The following is a 20,464-nucleotide window of genomic DNA, read 5'->3' on the forward strand; positions in this document are numbered from 1 at the left end:
CTCATAAGGCATGCCGCCCCCCCCCCCCCAATCCAGGCAACATCCTTGTAAATCTCCTCTGCACCTTCTCTATGGTTTCCACGTCCTTCCTGTAGTTTTGGGCCCCATATCTCAGAAAGGATGTGTTGTCATTGAAACCTTCCTGAGGAAGGTTTACTAGAATGATTCCAGGAATGAAGGGGTTAACATATGAGGAGCCTTTGGCAGCTTTGGGTCTATACTCACTGGAATTTAGAAGAATGCGGGAAGGATTTCATTGAAAAACCTACCAAATGTTGAAAGGACTAGATAGGGTGGATGTGGAGAGGATGTTTCCTATGGTGGGAGCTTCCAGAACTACAGGGCACAGCCTCAAAATTGAGGGGCAATCCTTTAGAAAAGAGGTAAGGAGAAATATCGTTTAGCCAGGGAGTAGCGAATCTGTGGAATGCTGTGCCACAGACTGTGGTGGAGACCAAGTCCATGGGTATACTTAAGGCAGAAGTTAATAGTTTCCTAATCAGTCAGGGCATCAAAGGATATGGCGAGACCGCAGGAGTATGGGGTTGAGTGGAATCCAGGATTAGCCATGATTGAATGGTGGCGCAGACTTGATGGGCTGAATAGCCTAATTCTGCTCCTCTGTCTTATGGTCACCCGGAGGAAACCCACACAGTCATGGAGACAATGTACAAACCCCTCACCAAGAGCGGTGGGAATTGAACCCAGGCCGCTGACATTTTAACAGTGTTACATTAACCCACTACTCTACTGTGACACACTTAAAGCAAATCAAATTAGCGAGGATTGTGCCGGGGCAGCCCTCAAGTGTCAACATGCTTGTAGCACTTTCATTGCATGCCCACAACTCACCAACTCTCACCCTCATTGCAATTCTTTGGAATGTGAGAGAAAACTGGAGCACCTGGAGGAATCCCATCTCACCACAGAGAGAAAGTACAAACTCCTCACAGAGAGCTGTGGGGATCGAACCCAGGTTGCTGGTGCTGTAGTAGCATTAAGCAAACTCCCAAATGACTCTCAAGGTAATTTGTGGTAACATATACATACTTCGATAATAAATTTACTTTGGACTTTCCACAGGGGACGTTGAATGCCCATTGTATACAAATCTGCAGGTCCATTGGAGGCTGGAGACAGCCTGTCCCGGAGTTCTGTGGTCGAAGGACTGTGTGGGTGGGAGGGAAGAACGAGGCTTGTTTTGCTGTTGTTGTTTTGTGCTGACTATGTTCTGTGTTCCTCTGCTAAGTATTGTGGGTGTGCTATGTTGACACTGGAATGTGTGGCAAAACTTTCGGGCTTAGGTGTGTTGGTTGTTAATGCAAACAATATATTTCACTGCATGTTTCGATGTACACTTGATAAATAAATGAATCTGAATCTGGAAAATGCATCTGTTTCTCCAAGGTGCAAGATGATGATTTACAATCCCCAAACATCCACGCTGAAACACACTGCGCAAGACCAAAGAGGGAGCTAACTTGTACAACACCTCATTGCAATAAGTGCTAACAGAACAAAGGAAATCAGGGAAGCCCTAAATTGCATTACAGTCAGTGAAGTGTTCCAGAAGTGTAGTCATGGTGGTTAAACAGGGAATGCTAGGATTGATTATAAAAGAGATAATACCGGAACACTTGGAAAGGATTGACTGGATTGGATAAGGTCAGCATGGCTTTATGAAAGGGAACCCATGCTTACCAGATCGCGTGGAGTTGTCTGGTGATGTGACCAGCAATATAGACATGAGCAAACGTTACATATACAAGTGCTCCAGGTTAACTGTGGAATGCTATGTTGGTGCCGGATTGTGAATGACAACCGTGGGTTACCCCCAGCAGCTCCTTATATTGTATTGGTTGTTAACACAAATGACACACTGCACTGTATATTTTTATGTATAGGCAATAAATGAATCTGAATCTGAACTTTGAGCAATAAGTACTGGTATTTGCTACTCCAGTAGTTTTATCTGAATCCAAGCCCTCCTCACATGAGGCACTGTATTCCAGGATCCTCTGCTTCATCTCGTGCTGAGTTAAAGGCAGTTCCCATCACTTTCAGGAACCATTCATTTGTGGGATGTGGACATTGTAGACATCATGAGGGCAGCACAGTAGCACAGCAGTTAGCATAATGCTGTTATAGTGCCATCGACCCGTGTTCACTTCTGTCTGTAAAGAGTTCGCACATTTCCCCCGTGACCACATGGGCTTTCTCCTGTATTCTGAAGACAATAGGTGGTTTGTAGGTTAATAGGTCACATGAGACTAATTTGGAAGGTGTGGGCTTATTGGACCTGAAGGGCCTGTTCCTGTGTTATATCTCTAAATCACTGACAAAGTAAGCATTATTGTCCATAGAAAGGTGGAGATGAATCCAGGCAGCTACCACCCAAATGCAGTTGGATCGGGATGGAAGTTTCAGGATTTTGACACAATGATGAAGGAATGGAGATATATTACCCAGTCAGTGCGCAGCAAGGGAATGTGCAGATAGTGCTGTTCCCATATGCCTGGCACCTTATTCCTCCCGATGCTAGTGGGCAGGGGTTTGAGAAGTCTTAAAGAAACCTTTCTAAGTTGCTGGAGTGTATGGTGCTTTTGGCACGCATTGTGGGCACAATTCAGTGGCAGCAGATGGCACAAATGCTCAGTGTGGTCGATGGGTCCCACACAGATGGCCCTGTTTGATGGTTCATTATTTGATGGTGTGGAAGTCAGTGGTTAGTGCAATTAGGATTCAATTCCCACTGCTGTTTGTAAGGAGTGTGTACGTTCTCCCCATGACCGGGAGCTCCAGTTCCCACTCATGCTTGAAAGGTGTATGAGTTAGGGTTGGTAATTTGTGGGTATGCCACGTTGGCACCAAAAGCGTGGCAACTCTTGCAGGCTGCCTCCAGCACATCGTTAGACTGTGTTGCAAACGATGCACTTCACTGTATGTTTCAATATACATGTGACAAATAAAGCTAACCTTTCTCTTTAATCTACCTGTAGTTTGAGTTGCGCTCATCCAGGCATGCGGAGAGTTTACTATCATGCTTCGTGACGTTCTTGTACCACTGTTATCAGTCACTTGGATGGATGTTCTTGTACAATAAGATGGACTCTTAGCCTCACAATCTACCTTGTTATGATCTTGCACTTTATTATTTACCTGTGCTGCACTTCTTCGATCATTTTTACACTTTCTTCTGCATTGCTATTATTTTACCTCAAAGCACTGTGTAATGATTTGATCTGTATGGACAGTATGCAAAACAAGCTTCTCACAGTATCTTAGTAATAATAACAAAGTGACAATAATAAAAAAATACTAATACCAATAAATGGTGGACTATTTTGGTTGTCAAGATAGCTGGCTTATAACCTACTCTTGATGTCAGCAACTTTGTAGGATGGTGTAGGTTAAGTTTCTGGACAATGATGGTGAAGAGCTCAACAACGTCAATCTTGTGCATTGACTCTCTCCTGCTCTTAGCTAAAGATGAGATTAAAGAAAATAATTAACTTTATTTGTCACATGTACATTGAGATATACAGTGCAATGCGTCGTTTGCATCAAATCAGCTCAGTGAGGATTGTGCTGGGCAGTCAGTAACTGGCACCAACACAGTATTCACACCACTCATTAACCCTAACTTGGAATGTGGGAGGAAACTAGGGCACCCAGTGGAAACCCACGTGGTCATGGGGAAAATGAACAAGCTCCTTACTGTCAGTAGCAGAATTGAACCTGGGTCGCTGGTGTAATAGCAGTTGAACAGTCTGACCAATATAATCCGAGGACATGCTTCCAGTGTCAACAAACCATGCCCACAACTCACTATCCCCAACCTGTACATCTCTAGAATGTGGGAAGAAACCAGCGCATCCAGAAGAAACCCATGCGGTCACAGGGAGAATGCACAAATACCTTACAGACAGCTGCAAGAATCAAACCCCGGTCTTACATCTGGCCCACTGTAAAGCTAACCATGCTGCTCCAAATCTAGCACTTGTATTGAACTGCAAACTAACCACTGTTTAGAAATAGAGCAAGGTTTTATTGGCAATATCACAATGCAAAAGCAGAGATTTATCCTTTCCAGAAATGGACATACAGGGTGCATTATGGCCAGAGGCAAGGTCACGTCCAGCTCTGTAGATACCACTTACTAAAGCTGAGCTAAGCTTGCGGGTATTCTGAACAACTGGATATACAATTGTTGGCTGTTGGCTAGAACTCAGACTAAATTTTCACAGTAAATTTGAGGCTTGTAGTTAGGGAGGAGCCTGTCCATACTTACAGCACATGCCTGCAGTCAAAGAGAAGGAAGGGAAATCATTCTGGTCACTTAATGTGGCAGATGTATCCTCCAATCGTTCAGTCCCCAAGCCTGCATCTGACTCTTCCACCTGTACGTCCAAGGGCATTCAAAATTAACACAGGTTTGGTTATTTCACATTATGACACATTGTGCCCACTCTTGGAATATTACTTTCAGTTCTGATTGCCTCATCATAGGAGGATATGGAAGCTTTAAAGAGAGTGTAGAGGAGGTTTGCCAGGACGCTGCCTATATTACAGATCATATCTTATGAGCGCAAACACAAGGAAATCTGCAGATGCTGGAATTTCAAGCAACACACATAAAAGTTGCTGGTGAACGCAGCAGGCCAGGCAGCTTCTCTAGGAAGAGGGTCTAGGAAGGGTCTCGGCCCGAAACATCAACTGTGCCTCTTTCTAGAGATGCTGCCTGGTCTACTGCGTTCACCAGCAACTTTTATATCTTATGAGGATAGGTTGAGAAAGCTAGGGCTTTTCTCTCTGGAGCGAAGGAGGATGAGGAGGTGACTTGAGATAGATGTACAAGATGATAAGAGGCATTGATCGAATAGATAGCCAGAGACTTTATCTCATCCAGAAATGGCTAGTACAAGGACGCAAAATTTTAATGCAACTGAAGGGAAGTACTGGGGGGTGTCAGAGGTAAGTTCTTTACACAGAGAGTGGTGATGTCCTGCCAGGAGTGGTGGCATTGGCAGATACATCAGGGTCATTTAAGAAATTCATAGATAGGCACACTGTAGTGTATTCAATACTTCAGTAATATTTGAGTAAATTTGTATATTGTTGTTTGATTAAGCATTCTTTGTTCAGGTTACATGTAAGAAGTGCGTGAATGCCTTACGTCATTACACGACCATGCCATATGTGAGCCCTTTACAAAGAAAAGGGAGGAAAACTAAGTAGACAAGTCAATCCTGGCTCCTATGTTTTTCTTTCGATTAATTTCTGGAGTTACAAAAATCTTCTGTACACCAGTGAGTACAGACCTCCTTCTATTTTGCTCTGTATCACTGGGACTCTATGCAAATAGCTCTGGGTGAACAGTGGATTTATTGTCCATCCTTACAGGCATGTGGAAGCTCTGGTGTGCATTAGGAAACAGTGGTACAAATCAGCGGCCTGCAAATTGTACAAAGAGGGCCATTTCAATTCTGCAATCAAATATAAGTCTGGAGTTTAGAAGAATGAGGGGGAATCTCAATGAAACCTATCAAATATCTCCTATTGTGGGGGAGTCTAGGACCTAGAGGGCATAGCCTCAGATTACAAGGAGCTCCTTTTACAACAGGGATGAGGAGGAATTTCCTTAGTCAGTGGGTGGTGAATCTGTGGAATTCATTGCCACTGACAGCTGTGGAGGCCAGGTCATTGGGTATATTCAAAGTGGAGGTTGATAGGTTCTCCATTAGGAAGGGTATCAAAGCTTCATTTATTTATTGAGGTAAAGCACACAACAGATCCTTCCAGCCCTCTAAGCTGCACAACCCAGCAACCCCTAACTTAACACTAGCCTAATCATGGGACAATTTGCAATGACTATTTAATCTACCAACTGGTATGTCTTTGGACAGTGGGAGGAAACTGGAGCACCCGGAAGAAACCCACGTACAAACTCTTTACAGACAGCAGTGGGAATACAGGGTGAAGGCAAGCGAATGGGGTCCAGGGGGACAATAAATCAGAATCAGACTTATTATGACCGGCATGTGTAGTGAAATTTGTTAACTAAGCAGCAGCAGTTCAATGCAATACATAATACAGAAGAAAAAAAATAAAACAATAATAATAATAAATGAATAAGTAAATCAACCACAATATACACATACCAAACAGACCAAAAATTGTGCAAAAAACAGAATATATATTAAAAAAGTGAGACAGTGTTAGCCATGATGGAATGGTGGAGCAGACTTGATAGGCCAAATGGCCTATGTCTTATGGTTTTATAAGGATCACAAATTTCTTTTGCCAAGGGCCTTTGTGACTAGTTATACAGCTGGTTGAGTCTGATAGTTTCAAGGTCACTTTTCTGGTCGGAGCTTTTTTAAAACTGACATCGCATGCTCGGCATGCCTTGGTGGGATCTTAATCAGATTCTGGGAATTAATAATGCAGTGACATGACCACGGCACTGCTATTCCCACAGTACATGGCCATTAAAATATATAAATCAACAAGGGCAACTTACAAAATAAACTTCTTGTGCCAGGAATAACAGCTTTTAGCATTACAACAGTAGGAATACATTCCACTTTCATGTCCCCAATAACCCTCACCAGTTTTTATAGATGTACCATAGCGTAACATTTTACTGTGCCAGTGATCAGGGTTCAATTCCCACCGCGGCTGCAAAGAGTTTTTAAATTCTCCTCGTGAGCACGTGGTTTTCCTCTGGGTGTTCTGATTTCCTCCCACATTCCAAAAAAAATGGGTTAGGGTTAGTAAGATGTGGACATGTTATGTTAGTATCAGAAGTGTGGCAACACTTGCAGGCTGCCCCCAGCACCTCCTTGGACTGTGTTGCAAACAATGCATTTCACTGTATGTTTTAATGTAAATAGAGCTAATCTTTCTCGTTAATCTATGTGTAGTTTGAGCTGCACCCATCCAGGTATATGGAGAGTTCCACGTACGTGTCACCCAGTAACCCTCACCAACTGTAAAAGATGCACCATACATGGTCGCGTAGTGGTCAACGTAACATTTTACACTATAGTGATTGAGGTTCAATTCCAGCCACTGTCTGTATGGAATTTGCATAGGTTTCCTCTGGGTGCTCCAATACCCACTCCCATTTGAAAGGTTATGGTTCGTGAGTTATGGACATGCTACATTCCTGCTGGAAGCATGGCAACACTTGCAGGCTGCCCCCTGCACATCCTCGGTCTGGGTTGGTCATTGATTCCAATGATACATTTCACTGTATGTTTCATTGAATATGTGGTCAACTAAGTTCAGCTTAATCTTTAACCTTAAAAAGCAGCCTATCTAGACACATTACTGCATGGTATGGCAACTGCTCTGCCCAAGAGTGCAAGAATGCAGCCCAGCCCAGCCCACCACCAGCCTCCCCTCCACTGACTCCATCTACATTTTCTGCTGTCTCAGGAAAATAATCATAATCAGGGAACCCTCCCACCCTAGCCACTCTCTCTTCTCCCAAAGGACAGAATGCCCAAAAGCTTGAGAGCATGAACCAGCAGACCCAAGGTCACATTCCGCTGTTTTCAAACTTTTGAACAAACAGATCTGACAGAGGTACATAAGATTATCAGGGACATGGAGACAGTAGACAGACAGCATCTTTTTCCCAGGGTTGAAATGTCTAATACATTTAAGGCATGAGGTGGTAATTTCAAAGGAGAATGTGAGGGGCAAGTTTTTTTAAACAGAGACTGGTGGGTGCCTGAAATGTGCTGGCTGGAGTGGTGGTAGAAGCAGATATATTGGAGACTTCTAAGCGACAGTTCGATAGATACATGAATGTGAGGAAAATAGAGGACCATAGCACCATAAGACCATAAGATATAGGAGCAGAATTAGGCCATTTGGCCCATCGACTCTGCTCCATCATCTCATCATGACGACAGAGAACCTGCAGATGCTGGAAATCCAAACAGCACACACAAAATGCTGGAGGAATTCAGTAGACCAGGCAGCATCTATGGGGTCCTGCTGAAGGGTCTCGTCCTGAAATGTTGACTGTACATTTTTTCATAGATGCAGCCTGGCCTGTTAGGTTCCTCCAGCATGTTATGTTTGTTGCTCACCATGGCTGATCCAATTTTCCTCTCGGCCCTAATCTCATGCCTTCTTTCCATATCTCTTCATGCCCGGATCAATCACAGATCTATCAACCTCTGCCTTAAATATACATAAAGATTTTGCCTCCACAACTGCCTGTGGCAAAGAATTCCACAGATTCACCACTCTCTGGCTAAAGAAATTCCTTCTCATCTCCATTCTAAAAGGATGCCCCTTGATTCTGAGGCTGTGTCCTCTGGTCTTAGACTGTCCCATCATAGGAAACATCCTCTCCACAACCATTCAGTCAAGGCCTTTCACCATTCGATAGGGTTCAATGATGTCACTCCTCATTCTTCTGAATTCTGGTGAATACAGGCCCAGAGCTGACAAACACTCTTCATATAACCTGCCATTCAATCCTGGAATCATTTTTGTGAACTTCCTTAGAACCCTCTCTAGTATCAGTACATCCTTTCTGAGATAAGGGGCCCAAACCTGCACACAATACTCTAAGTGAGGCCTCCCCAGTGCTTTAGAAACTTTCAACATTACATCCTTGCTTTTATATTCTAGTCCTCTTGAAATGAATGCTAACATTGCATTCGTCTGCCTCACCACAGACATAACCTGCAAATTAACCTTTAGGAAATCCTGCACGAAGACTCCAAAGTCCCTTTGCACCTCAGTTTTTTTATATTGGAAAGTAGTCAACACTTTCATTTCTTCTACCAAAGTGCATGACTGTACACTTTCCAACACTGCATTCCAAATACCATTTCTTTGCTCATTCTCCTAATCTCAAAACAAACTGCCCCTCCACCTATATTCATATCGTCTGCAAACTTTGCAACAAAGCCATCAATTTCATCATCCAAATCATTGGTATATAACATAAAAAGAATCGGTCCCAACTCAGACCCCTGTGGAACAACACTAGTCAGAGGCAGCCCTTTATTCTCATTCCTTGCCTCTTACCAATCAGCCACTGCTTTGTCCATGCTAGAATCTTTCCGGTAATACCATGGGCTTGTGGCTTTGTAAGCAGCCTCATGTGTGGTACGTTGTCAAAGGCCTTCTGAAAATCCAAGTACACAACATCAACCAATTCTCCTTTGTTTTTCCGGCTTGTTACTTCCTCAAAGAATTCCAACAGATTTGTTAAGTAAGATTTTCCCATGAGGAAACCATGCTGTCTATGGTCTATTTTATCGTATGCCTCCAAGTACCATAAGACCTCATCCTTAATAATCTATTCCAACATCTTCCCAACCATTGACGTCAGACTAACTAGCCTATAGTTTCCTTTATTCTGCCTCTCTCCCTTCTTGAAGAATGGAGAGATATTTGTAATGTTCTAGTTTTCCAGAACCATTTCAGAACCTAGTGATTCTTAAAAGATCATTATTAATGCCTCCACAATCATTATAGCCAGTTCTTTCAGAACTCTGGAGTGTTGTCTGACACCATCTGGTCCAGGTAACTTATCTACCTTCAGACCTTTCAGTTTCCCAAGAACCTTCTCTCCAGTTATGGTAACTTCACACACTTCATACCCCCGACACCTGGAACTTCCACCATACTGCTAGTTTCTTCCATGGTGAAGACTCTTATTTAGCTCATCCGCTATTTCATTGTTCCCCATCTCCAGCATAGTTTTCCAGCAGTCCGATATCCACTCTCGCCTCTTTGTGTATCTGAAGAAGCTTTTGGTATCTGCTTACTTGTGTATTCCATCTCTACCTACTTAATGACCTGTTTAGTTGCCTTCAGTTGGCTTTTAAAAGCTTCCCAATGATATAACTTTCCAGTAATATTTGCTCTATGATATGCCCTCTCTTTGGCTTTTATTTCTCTTGTTAGCCATGGTTGTGTCATCTTTCCTTTGGAATACTACTTCCTCTTTGGGATGTATATTTCCTGTGCCTTCTGAATTGCTTCCAGAAATTCCAACCATTCTATCATACCTGCCAGTGTTCTTTTCCAATCAATTCTGGCCAATTCCTCTTTCATGCCTCTGTAATTCCCTTTACTCCATGGTAGTACTGTTGCATCTGACTTTAGCTTCTCCTTCTCAAATTTCAAGGTGAATTTGATCATATTATGATCACTTGCCCCGAATGGTTCTTTTCTATAGTCAATTCTGGTTCATTGCACAACACCCAATCCAGAATAGCTGATCCCCTAGTGGGCTCAACCATGAGCTGCTCTAAAAAGCCATCTTATAGGCACTCTAGAAATTCCCCCTCCTGTAATGCAGCACCAGCCTGATTTTCCAATCTACTTGCATATTGAAATCCCCCATGCTTGTAACAATACCCTTTTGGTATGCATTTTCTATTTCCTGTTGTAATTTGTGGGCCACATCCTTACTACTGTTTGGGGGTTCTGTCAATTCCTAGCAGGGTCTGTTTAAACCCTTGCAGTACCTTAGCTCTATCCACAATGATCCAACACCTTCCAACCCTGTGTCACCTCTGTTTAATGATTTGTTTTCATTTTTTACCAACAAAGCAATGCCGCCCCCTATGCCTTCCTGCCTATCCTTCTGATACAATATGTATCCTTGGACATTAAGCTTCCAGCACCCTTGAGACTGCACACCCAGAGGCTGCCTTCATCATCGCCAGTGACTTTAATACAGCGTCACAGTCTAAAGTCTCTCCGAAGTTTGTCAACACATCAAGGTGAGCATACTAGACCACTGCTACTCTCCCACACTGCTTACAAAGCGCTCCTCCGCCCGCTGTTTGGACAGTTGGATCACTCCATTGTGCTGCTGTTCATGTACAGGCCGAAGCTGAAACAAGAGGTAGCCAGGGGCTACCATCCGGGAAATGGTACTGCAGCATAAAAGCCAGGACCAACAAGCTCTGGGACAGCTTCTACCGCCAGGCCATCAGACTGATTAATTCACATTAATACAATTGTATTTCTATGTTATATTGACTGTCCGGTTGTACCTACTATTTATTACAAATTACTACAAATTGCGCATTACACATTTAGACAGAGATGTAATGTAAAGATTTTTACTACTCATGTACATGAAGGAAGTAAGTAATAAAGTCAATTCAATAATTTTTCAGCCATGATTCCGTGATGCCTACAACATCGTACCTACTGACCAGCAACTGTGCTGCCAGTTCATCTACTTTATTCCATATACTGCGTGCATTCAAATACAACACCTTCAGTCCTGTATTCACCCTTTTCGATTTTGTTGCACCATGCTCAACCTTTTGATTCCTAACTTTGTCTAAGGTCTTACCATCATCTGCCTCCACAACCTCTCCACAAACTGTTCTGGTACTCTCGTTCCCATCTCCCTGCAACTCAAGTTTAAACCCCACCGTGCAGCATTAACAAACCTTCCCGCTAGGATATTAGCTCCCCCCAGTTCAGGTGCAAACTGTCCCTTCTGTACAGGTCCCATCTTCCCTGGAAGAGAGCCCAATGATCCAAAAATCTTATGCCCTCCCTCCTACACCAACTACTTAGCCATATATTAAACTGTATAATCGTCCCAGTTCTAGCCTCACTAGCACGTGGCACAGGTAGCAATCCTGAGATCACAACCCTGTAGGTCCTGCCCTTTAACTTAGCAGCAAACTCCCTGAATTCCCAATGCATAACATCGTCACTTGTCTCACCCATGTCATTGGTACTTACATGGACCACAGCTTCTGGTTGTTCACCCTCCCACTTAAGAATGGTGAGGATTCGATCCAAGTTGTCCTGGACCCTGGCACCCGGGAGGCAACATACCATCTGGGAATTTCGTTCTCGCCCACAGAACCTCCTGTCCATTCTCCTATCTAACGAATCCCCTATCAACACAGCATGCCTCTTCTTCCCCCTTCCCTTCTGAGTCACAGAGGCAGACTCAGTGCGAGAGACCCAACCACTGTGAGTTTCCTATAAGATCATCCCTCCCCCAACAGTATCCACAGTTATATACTTGTTATTGAGGGGGATGGCCACAGGGGTACTCTACACTGGCTCCTTTACCCCTCTCCCCCTTCCTGACTGTCACCTAGTTTTCTTTGTCATGCACCTTGGGTGTAACTACCTCTCTATGTGTCCTATCTATTACCCCTTCAGCCTCCCGAAAGATCCGCAGTTCATCCAGTTCCACCTCCCACTTTAATGAGGTTTATTAAAAGCTGCAGCTGGATGTGCTTCCCACAGTTGCAGTGGTCAGGGATACTGGAGATCTCCTTGCCTTCCCACATCCTGCAAGAGGAGCATTGCACTATCCTGCCTGTCACCTCTACCTAGCTGACCTATAAAGGAGAGATGGAAAAATATTAAGCTTTTCTTTCCTTTGCTCAGACTGAAGCCTCTCTTCCCTGAAGCCTTGAAGAGCTAAAGCCTTAAGCTCACCACTCTGTCCACTCAGGACATCGTGTAGACAGAAGAGATTAGTTTAGTTGGCCATTTGATCACTAATTTAATTGGTTCGGCACACCATTGTGGCTGAAGGGCCTGCTCCTGTGCTGTACTGTTCTATGTTCTGCGTTCAAACCTCTCTAATGCTAAACGATGAACTTTTGATCTCCCAATCTACCTTGTCACAGCCCTTGCACTTGCTTCATCTACTTGCACTTTCTCGATAACTGCAACAATATATTCCCCATTCTGTTTGCTTTTTGCTACCTCAACACAATCGTGCATGGTGTGCTCTGTCTGGATGGCATGCTAAACAAAAGCTACTCACTGTATCTCAGTACATGTGACAAAAATAAACCAATACCAATACCAGAAAACACCTCATCTAGCCTGCCTTCTGCCAATAAGAATACAACAATTACATTTGCTGGGTCCTAAGGAACAGGAGGAAGCCAGCACTGCCTCGGAGTACTCTTGTCATTTCACTGAGATCATTGGTTAACAAACTCATTGATACCATTGGTTAACAGAACTATCAATTTCAGATTTTAAATCTTCATCCATCATGCATTTAGTTTCCTCCTTTTATGTCACTTCTCTACTGTGTTGCCGGAAACCTCATCAATGTAGCTGTAAGTTCCATATTGGACTACTCTTATATCTTCCGGTTGGCACCCTCATTGTACTTGCAGTTAGCTGCCCACATCTCAACATGTTTAAGTCCCATTCATACCCATTCAAATCATCCTTGCTATGCAATATTGACATCGGAAACATGGTGACATTTGAGGGCTGCCCCCAGCACATCTTAGACTGTGTTGGTCATTAATGTAAAACAATGCATTTCACTGTACGTTTTAATGCTCTAATATATATTTGACAAATCAAGTTAATCTTTTTAAATCTCCCCTTACTTTTGTGAGTCCAAGTATTGGCTACTTTCAGTCCTAAGGAGGGGTGTTCTAGCCTTTTAGGTATTGCTCCTGATCTAAAACAATGGCTGAGACTTTAAATTTGCTTCCTTGTTTAGCATATCTTCTTTGGCATTGACCACTCTCCAATCCAGAAATCTACTGTTGATTGAAATCCTTCATAAGGTCTGCCATTTCTAGCTTTAGTCATCCCTAAGTTTGATTGGTCCATCACTCGCAGAGATGTCTTAAGGTATCTTAAGGTCCTACGCTCTGGAATTTCCTCGACAAAACCCTCTACTGCTCCCTTTCTTTCTTTAAGATGATCTTCAAAATTTGGGTGTTTGACCAAGCTTCAGGTCATCTGCTTACATGGACCTGCATCAAAGTTTGTTTGATGTTCTTCCTTGCAGCAGTTTAGAACATCAAATTTGGTTTTAAAATTGCCTGCTGTTGGAAATAACTCAACCAGGAGATCTATACTTGTGAGAGTGACATTTACGATAAAGAGGCTTAAACAGTAACTGCTTTGTTTTTTATGTTGCAAGTTTCCACAGTAACGGAGATACAATTAACTTTAATAGAGCTGCCTTGTAATTGAGACCTAAATCTCGTTCTCTCATGTATAAAATATACGTAAACAGGATAAAAATTATCTGTTAGTGTCCCTTTCCATCGAGAGTGAATAGAAAATATTAACTTTATTTCCCTTTTTGTTGGTGTGTTAGTGGATCCCAGTCAAGAGCATCATCCATCACTTAGGACCCCCACCACACAGGGCAAGCCCTCTTCTCATTGTCACCATCAGAGAAGAGCTACAGAATTCTAAAGACCCACACTCAGTGTTTCATAAACAGCCTCTTCCCCTCTGACATCAGATTTCTGAATCACCCATGAACACAACCTCACCATTTTGCTTTCTTTTTCACACTATTTATTTTTAATATATTTTTAATGTAATGTACAATAATCTTTACGTATTGCACTGTACCACTGCTGCAAAACTACAAAATATGTCAGTAATAATAAACTTGATTCTGATTCAGATTTTGATTCTGATTTCTATTTACTTACATAGAACATACAGTAGAACATTACAGTACAATACAGGCCCTTCGGCCCACAACATTGTGCCGCCCTTTTAACCTACTCTAAGATCGGTTGAACCTTTCCCTCCTACTTAACCATCCAAGTCGTATAACCAGTGGCTATTAACAGCAACATTTGTACAACTTTATTTTCAGCTCATTTGATCTCTGGTAATATTTAATTTTGCAAGGACATTCCACTTCGGCCAGGAAGAGGTCATGTTTTCACTGTGGTCCTGTTTAGTCTCAGAGGAGCTTTCAAAATGCGAACACACCACTGAAACAGAGAGACCTTGTTCCAGGATAGCTGATCTGCCCTCCAACACTAGGTTGCCCTCCTACCCAAGATCCACAAACCTGACTGTCCGGGTAGGACCATTATTTCTGCCTGCTCCTGTCCAACTGAACTTGTATCCACATACCTCGACTCCATTCTATCCCCCTTGGTTCAGTCACTTCTTACTTACATCCATAACACTTCACATGCTCTTGACCCCCATAACAACTTTCAATTTCCTGGCCCTGACCGCTTCATTTTCACCAGTTGCTATACACATCTATCCCCTATCCAGAAGGCCTTAAAGCTCTCTGCTCTCTCCTGACAACAGACACAACTTATTCCCCTCTACCACCACCCTCATCCATCTATTAGAACTGGTCCTCAACCTAAACAATTTCTCTTTTGGCTCCTCCCACTTTCTCCAATCTCAAGGTGCAGCCATGAGCACCCACATGGACCCCAGCTATGCTTATCTTTTCGTTGGTTATATCGAACAGCCCATGTTCGGAGCCTTTCCTGGTAATGCTCCCCAACTCTTTCTGCGTTATATTAACAATTGCATTGGTGTTGCTTCATGCGCTCATGCTGAGCTCATCAGTTTCCTCAACTTTGCCTCTGGTGGAGGAGCTAGGGAAGATGGTGCTAGTGGATTTATAGATCAAGGCGACTTATTTCAATTTGTTCACAAAACAGCTTATTAGGCCATTCAACCCATTGAGTCTGCTCCACCCTTTCATCATGGGTGACTTAACCCCATTCTCCTGACTTCTCATAATCTTTGAAGCCCTTACTGATCAAGAACCTATCAACCTTTGATTTAAATATACCCAATGACCTAGCCTTCAAAATCATCCATGACAACGAATTCCACAGATTCACCACCCTCTGGCTAAAGAAATTTCTCCTCATCTCTGTTCTAAAGGGATATCCTAGTATTCAGAAGTTGTGCCCTCTGCTCCACCACTGTAAGAAACATCCTCTCCATGTCTACTGTTCAATATTCAATATGTTTCAATGAGATTTCCCCCACCCCGGTGAGTACAGGCAAGTACTTTAGTTCCTTAAGATCGTCACAGCCAGGGGAAGTAGCGAGGATAAGCTCCCAGTACCTATTAAATGCTCCCAATGACGTGCATCTCAAATAGCCTCTGACAACCAAGTCCAGCTCCTGGCATTCACCTGTGGCTAAGCTACTAAGCCCAGTAGGACTGTTTCTACTGACAAGAGAAGGACAAAGGTGGGTTACTGGTGCCTTAAATCAGTATCTGCCTTTCCATTGGACTCATCAACTGTGTGGAGGTAGGGAGCCTGCCGCATAGGCAACAGCTTCCTCTCCACATTGTACTGCCCTGGCTTGCTTATCACATAGAATACTGGGAGGAAACAACCATGGCCGACCCCAACCAACCAAGGGCCTCAATGACAGGCCCAGAGTCATCAAATGCTCCTCAAAAGTTGACCCTTTCGTTTGTGAGGTTATTGTGGTGAATCTCCTGTGGACCCTCTCCAATGCCAGTATATCCTTCCTTAGATAAGAGACCCAAAACTTCTCACCATTCTCAAGTGCGGTTTGACCAACTCCTTAGAAAGCCTCAGCCAGTCCAGTGCCTTCAAATGAAACTGTAAGACCCTTAACTGCAAGTCATTTCAAAAAAAGTTATCTAGGATCCAAAATCTGGCAAAATATCGGTGTCACCGGCAGTCACAAGTTTGAAAGTGCCTTCAAATACCTCATTAACTGGGTTGAAATTGTTGTGGATAGATAAGGATGGTAACAGAGTAAAAAAATGTGGAAGCAAGATGTGAAAAGCAGTGCAAGGCTCAACACGAAAATTATCCAGAAAATAATGGCTTTCTGTCTGAGGTTCCATAATGTTGTGATACTATCCTCATTTGGCAGCAAGTCCTAGATGTACTAAAGAAGCACTTACACATAATAAGGGTGTCAAAAACTAGGGGACGTAGGTCTAGGGTAAGAGGGAAGAAGTTTAGAGGGGATCTGAGGAAGAAGCTTTTCACCCACAGGTTCACTCACAACACGCTGGAGGAACTCAGCAGGTCGGGTAGCATCCGTGGAAAAGATCGGCCCCGATACGTCGACCGATCTTTTCCACGGATGCTGCCCGACCTGCTGAGTTCCTCCAGCGTGTTGTGAGTGTTGCTTTGACCCCAACATCTGCAGATTATTTTGTGCTTATGATCACCCACAGGTTGGTGGGAATGTGGAACACACTGCCTGATGGTTGATGAAGTGAGTGACTCGGTAGCTCAGCGGTTAGCACAATCACTTTACACTGCCAGCTTTAAGATGAGAGTTCGATTCCCATTGCTCAACTATAAGGAGTTTGTATGTTCAAGTTCAAGTTTATTGTCATTCAGCCGTACACATGTGTATGACTAAACAAAACAACTTTCCTCTGGGAACAAGGTGTAAAACAGTACATATATCACACAAAATAATATTAACAGACAACAAAAATATTCTGTAGATGTACAAGTTGACATAACGTGCACATATGACATACAGTATAATGCTACTGGTGCTGAGATAAATAATGTATACTGGGCGGAAGCAGGGTGTTCAGAAGTCTCATAGTCTGGGGGAGGAAGCTGTGGCCCAGCCTAACAGCCCTTGTTCTTATACTGTGGTACCTTCTGCCTGACGGTAGGAGGTCAAAGAGATTGTGGGACAGATAGGGGAGAGGTGTTCCTTTACAATGCTGAGGGCTCTGTGAAAGCAGTGCCTCTGGTATTTATCGTGGATGGGGAGGAGAGAGAACCCAATGATTCTCTCAGCAGTTCTCACAATACACTGTGGGGTCTTGTGGTCATAAGCCTTGAAATACCCATTCCGGATGGTGATGCAGATGGTCAGGGCACTCTCATTGTGCTCCTGTGAAATGTGGCTGAATGGGACAAAGAGCCTTGCTTGCCTTAATCTCCTCAAGAAGTGGAGGAGCTGCTGTGCTTTCTTGACTAAAGAGGTGGTGTTGAGGGACCATGGTGTGCCCTCCAAGAAACTTGGTGCTCCTGACTCTCGCCACAGGAGCAGCTGATGTGCAGTTGGGAGAGGTTTTCCCCATGACCGTGTGGCTTTCCTCCAGTTGCTCCAGTTTCCTCCCACATTTCAAAGGCATACGGTTTGGGATTAATGATTTGTGGCTATATTATCTTGGCACCAGAAGCATGGTGACACTTGCGGGCTGCCCAGTACAATCCTCGCTGATTTGATTTGACACAGATGATGCATTTCACAGTATGTTTCAATGTACATGTGACAAATAAAGCTAATCTTTAATCTTGTAGACATAAAAAGAGTACCTAAATTGGTAAGGTATAGAGAGCTGTGACCAAGAAATGATGGATAATTGACAAATGGAATGCACATTGTGGGCCCAAGGGTGTATTTCTGTGCTGTATGAATCTTTTACTATGACTAGCATTCAAGCAGTAAGTACTTAAAAATGTAGTGACAAGTGGAGCGGCCACTGTTGGAGTGGACCAGTGTGAGAATGTATGGCTTTATCTCATCAGTGTTAGGTGAGAACAGGTTTGAGCGAGGTAAGTTTCTTCTTCATCCTTTGTTTGTTAGTGCATAGTTAGTGGAGCGAGGATGGCTCCAGAGGCTGTGTTTTGTTCTGTGTGTGAGATGTGGGAATTCACAGATAATCACATCTGCACCAGGTGCACCGAACTGCAGCTCCCCAGAGAACTGTAAGAAACTGGAGCTGCAGCTCAATGACCTTCGGCTCATACAGGAAAATGAGGAGGTGATAGATAGGAGGTACAGGAAGGTAGTCATCCATCTGTTGCAAAAGGCATGTATCTGGGTGACTGTCAGGAGAGGAAAAGGAAATAGGCAGCTAGTGCAGAGTGCCCCTGTGGCCGTTCCCCTCAATAAAAGTATATCACTTTGGATACTATTGAGGGGGACGACCTACAAAGGGGGGACAACCTACAAAGGGGAGACACAGCGGCCAAGTCTCTGGAACTCAGTCTGGCGCTGCAGCGCAGAAGGGAAGGGGAAAAGAGGACTGCAGAAGTGATAGGTGATTCCATAGTTGAGTGGACATGAGATTCTGTGGATGTGAAAGAGACGCCCGGATGGTATGTTGCCTCCCAAGTACCAAGGTCAGGTACCTCTTGGATTGGGTCCACAGTATTCCAAAGGGGAAGGGCGAGCAGCCAGAAGTCTCGGTACATATTGGCAACAATGACAAAGGTAAGAAAAAGGAGGGGGTCCTGAAGAGAGAACTTACGAGTTGGGTAGAAAGCTGTAAAGCTGTACCACCACTGTAGTAACCTCTGGATTGCTGTCTGTGCCACTTGCCAGTGTGGGTAAGAATAGGATGATTTGGAGATGAATGCATGGCTGAAGAACTGGTGCAGGAGGTAGGGGTTCAGATTTCTGGATCATTGGGATCTTTTCTGGGGAAGGTATGACTGGCACAAAAGGGACTGGTTACACCTGAACCCAAGGGGGAACAATATCTTGTGAGCAGGTTTTCCAGAACTGTTGGGGAGGGTTTAAACTAGTTTGGCTGGGGAGTGGGAATCAGAGTGATAGGACTGAGGAAGGGGCAGCTGGTATACAAACAGATGCAGTATGTATTCAGAGTGTCAGAAAGGACAGGCAGATGACAGTCAGTGGTATGAGTTGCAGTGTAAACTGGGAACAAAATCAAAAAGGCTGACGAATATAGGACATAAGGTGTTATATTTTAATGCACACGGTATATGGAATAAGGTAGATGATCTTGTAGTTCAGTTGGAGATTGGCTGATATAATGTACAATTGCCCGATATGAGAACAAATTACAATGGGAGATAGAAAGGCATGTGAAAAAGGCAATGCAATAATAGTATGGGGGATTTAAATATACAGATAAATTGAGAAAATCAGATTGCTGCTGGATCCCAAGAGGGCGAAATTCTAGATTGCCTCAAGATTGTTTTTTAGAGCAGCTTGTTGTTGAGCCCACTAGGAGAAAGTCTTTTCTGGATTGGACGTTTTGTAATGATCTAGATCTGAATAGGGAGCTTAAGGTAATGGAACCCTTAGGAGACAGTGATCATAATATGATAGAATTTACCCTGCAATTTGATAGGAAAATGCTAAAGTCAGATGTATCAGTATTACAGTGGAGTTAAGGGAATTATAGAAGCATAACAGAGGAGCTGGCCAAAGTTGATTGCAAGAGGACACTAGTAGGCTGATGGAAGTACAACAATGGCTGAAGTTTCTGGGAACATTTAAAGGGTACTCGATAAATACATCCCAAAGATTAAGTACTCTAAAGGCAGGATGATGCAAACATGGCTGACAAACGAAGTCAAAGACAACATACTGTAAAAGCAAAAGTGAGGGCATATAATAGAGCAATAATTAGTGGGAAGTTAGAAGACCGGGAAGCTTTTAAAAACCAACAGAAGGCAACTAAAAAGTCATAAGGAGGAAAAATATGAAAGATGAAGATAAGCCAGCCAATAATATCAAAGAGTATACCAAAATGTTTTAAAGATATATAAGGAGTAAAAGAGAGGTGAGAATAGATAACGGACTGCTGGAAAATGAGACTGGAGAGGTAGTAATGGGGACAAGGAAATGGCAGAAAGAAATAATAAATATTTGGCATCAGTCTTCACTGTGGTAGACACTAACAGTATGCAAGATGTTCAAGAGGGTTATGGGGCAGAAGTGAATGCAGTTCCTA

General features: G+C 43.4%; 1 protein-coding gene across 6 annotated transcripts in view; it reads right to left on the reverse strand.

The window, feature by feature from the left end:
- LOC134344680 (centrosomal protein of 128 kDa) overlaps positions 1-20,464 on the reverse strand; it is a 664,526-nt gene that overhangs the window by 15,318 nt on the left and 628,744 nt on the right. For all 6 annotated transcript variants that reach the window (XM_063044801.1, XM_063044787.1, XM_063044794.1 and 3 more), the window contains one exon: positions 4,292-4,400. In XM_063044801.1, coding sequence (XP_062900871.1) covers positions 4,292-4,400 — 109 coding nt within the window. The remainder of the gene's footprint in view (positions 1-4,291; positions 4,401-20,464) is intronic.

The sequence above is a fragment of the Mobula hypostoma genome, chromosome 1, assembly GCF_963921235.1.
Source record: "Mobula hypostoma chromosome 1, sMobHyp1.1, whole genome shotgun sequence".
NCBI lineage: Eukaryota > Metazoa > Chordata > Chondrichthyes > Myliobatiformes > Myliobatidae > Mobula > Mobula hypostoma.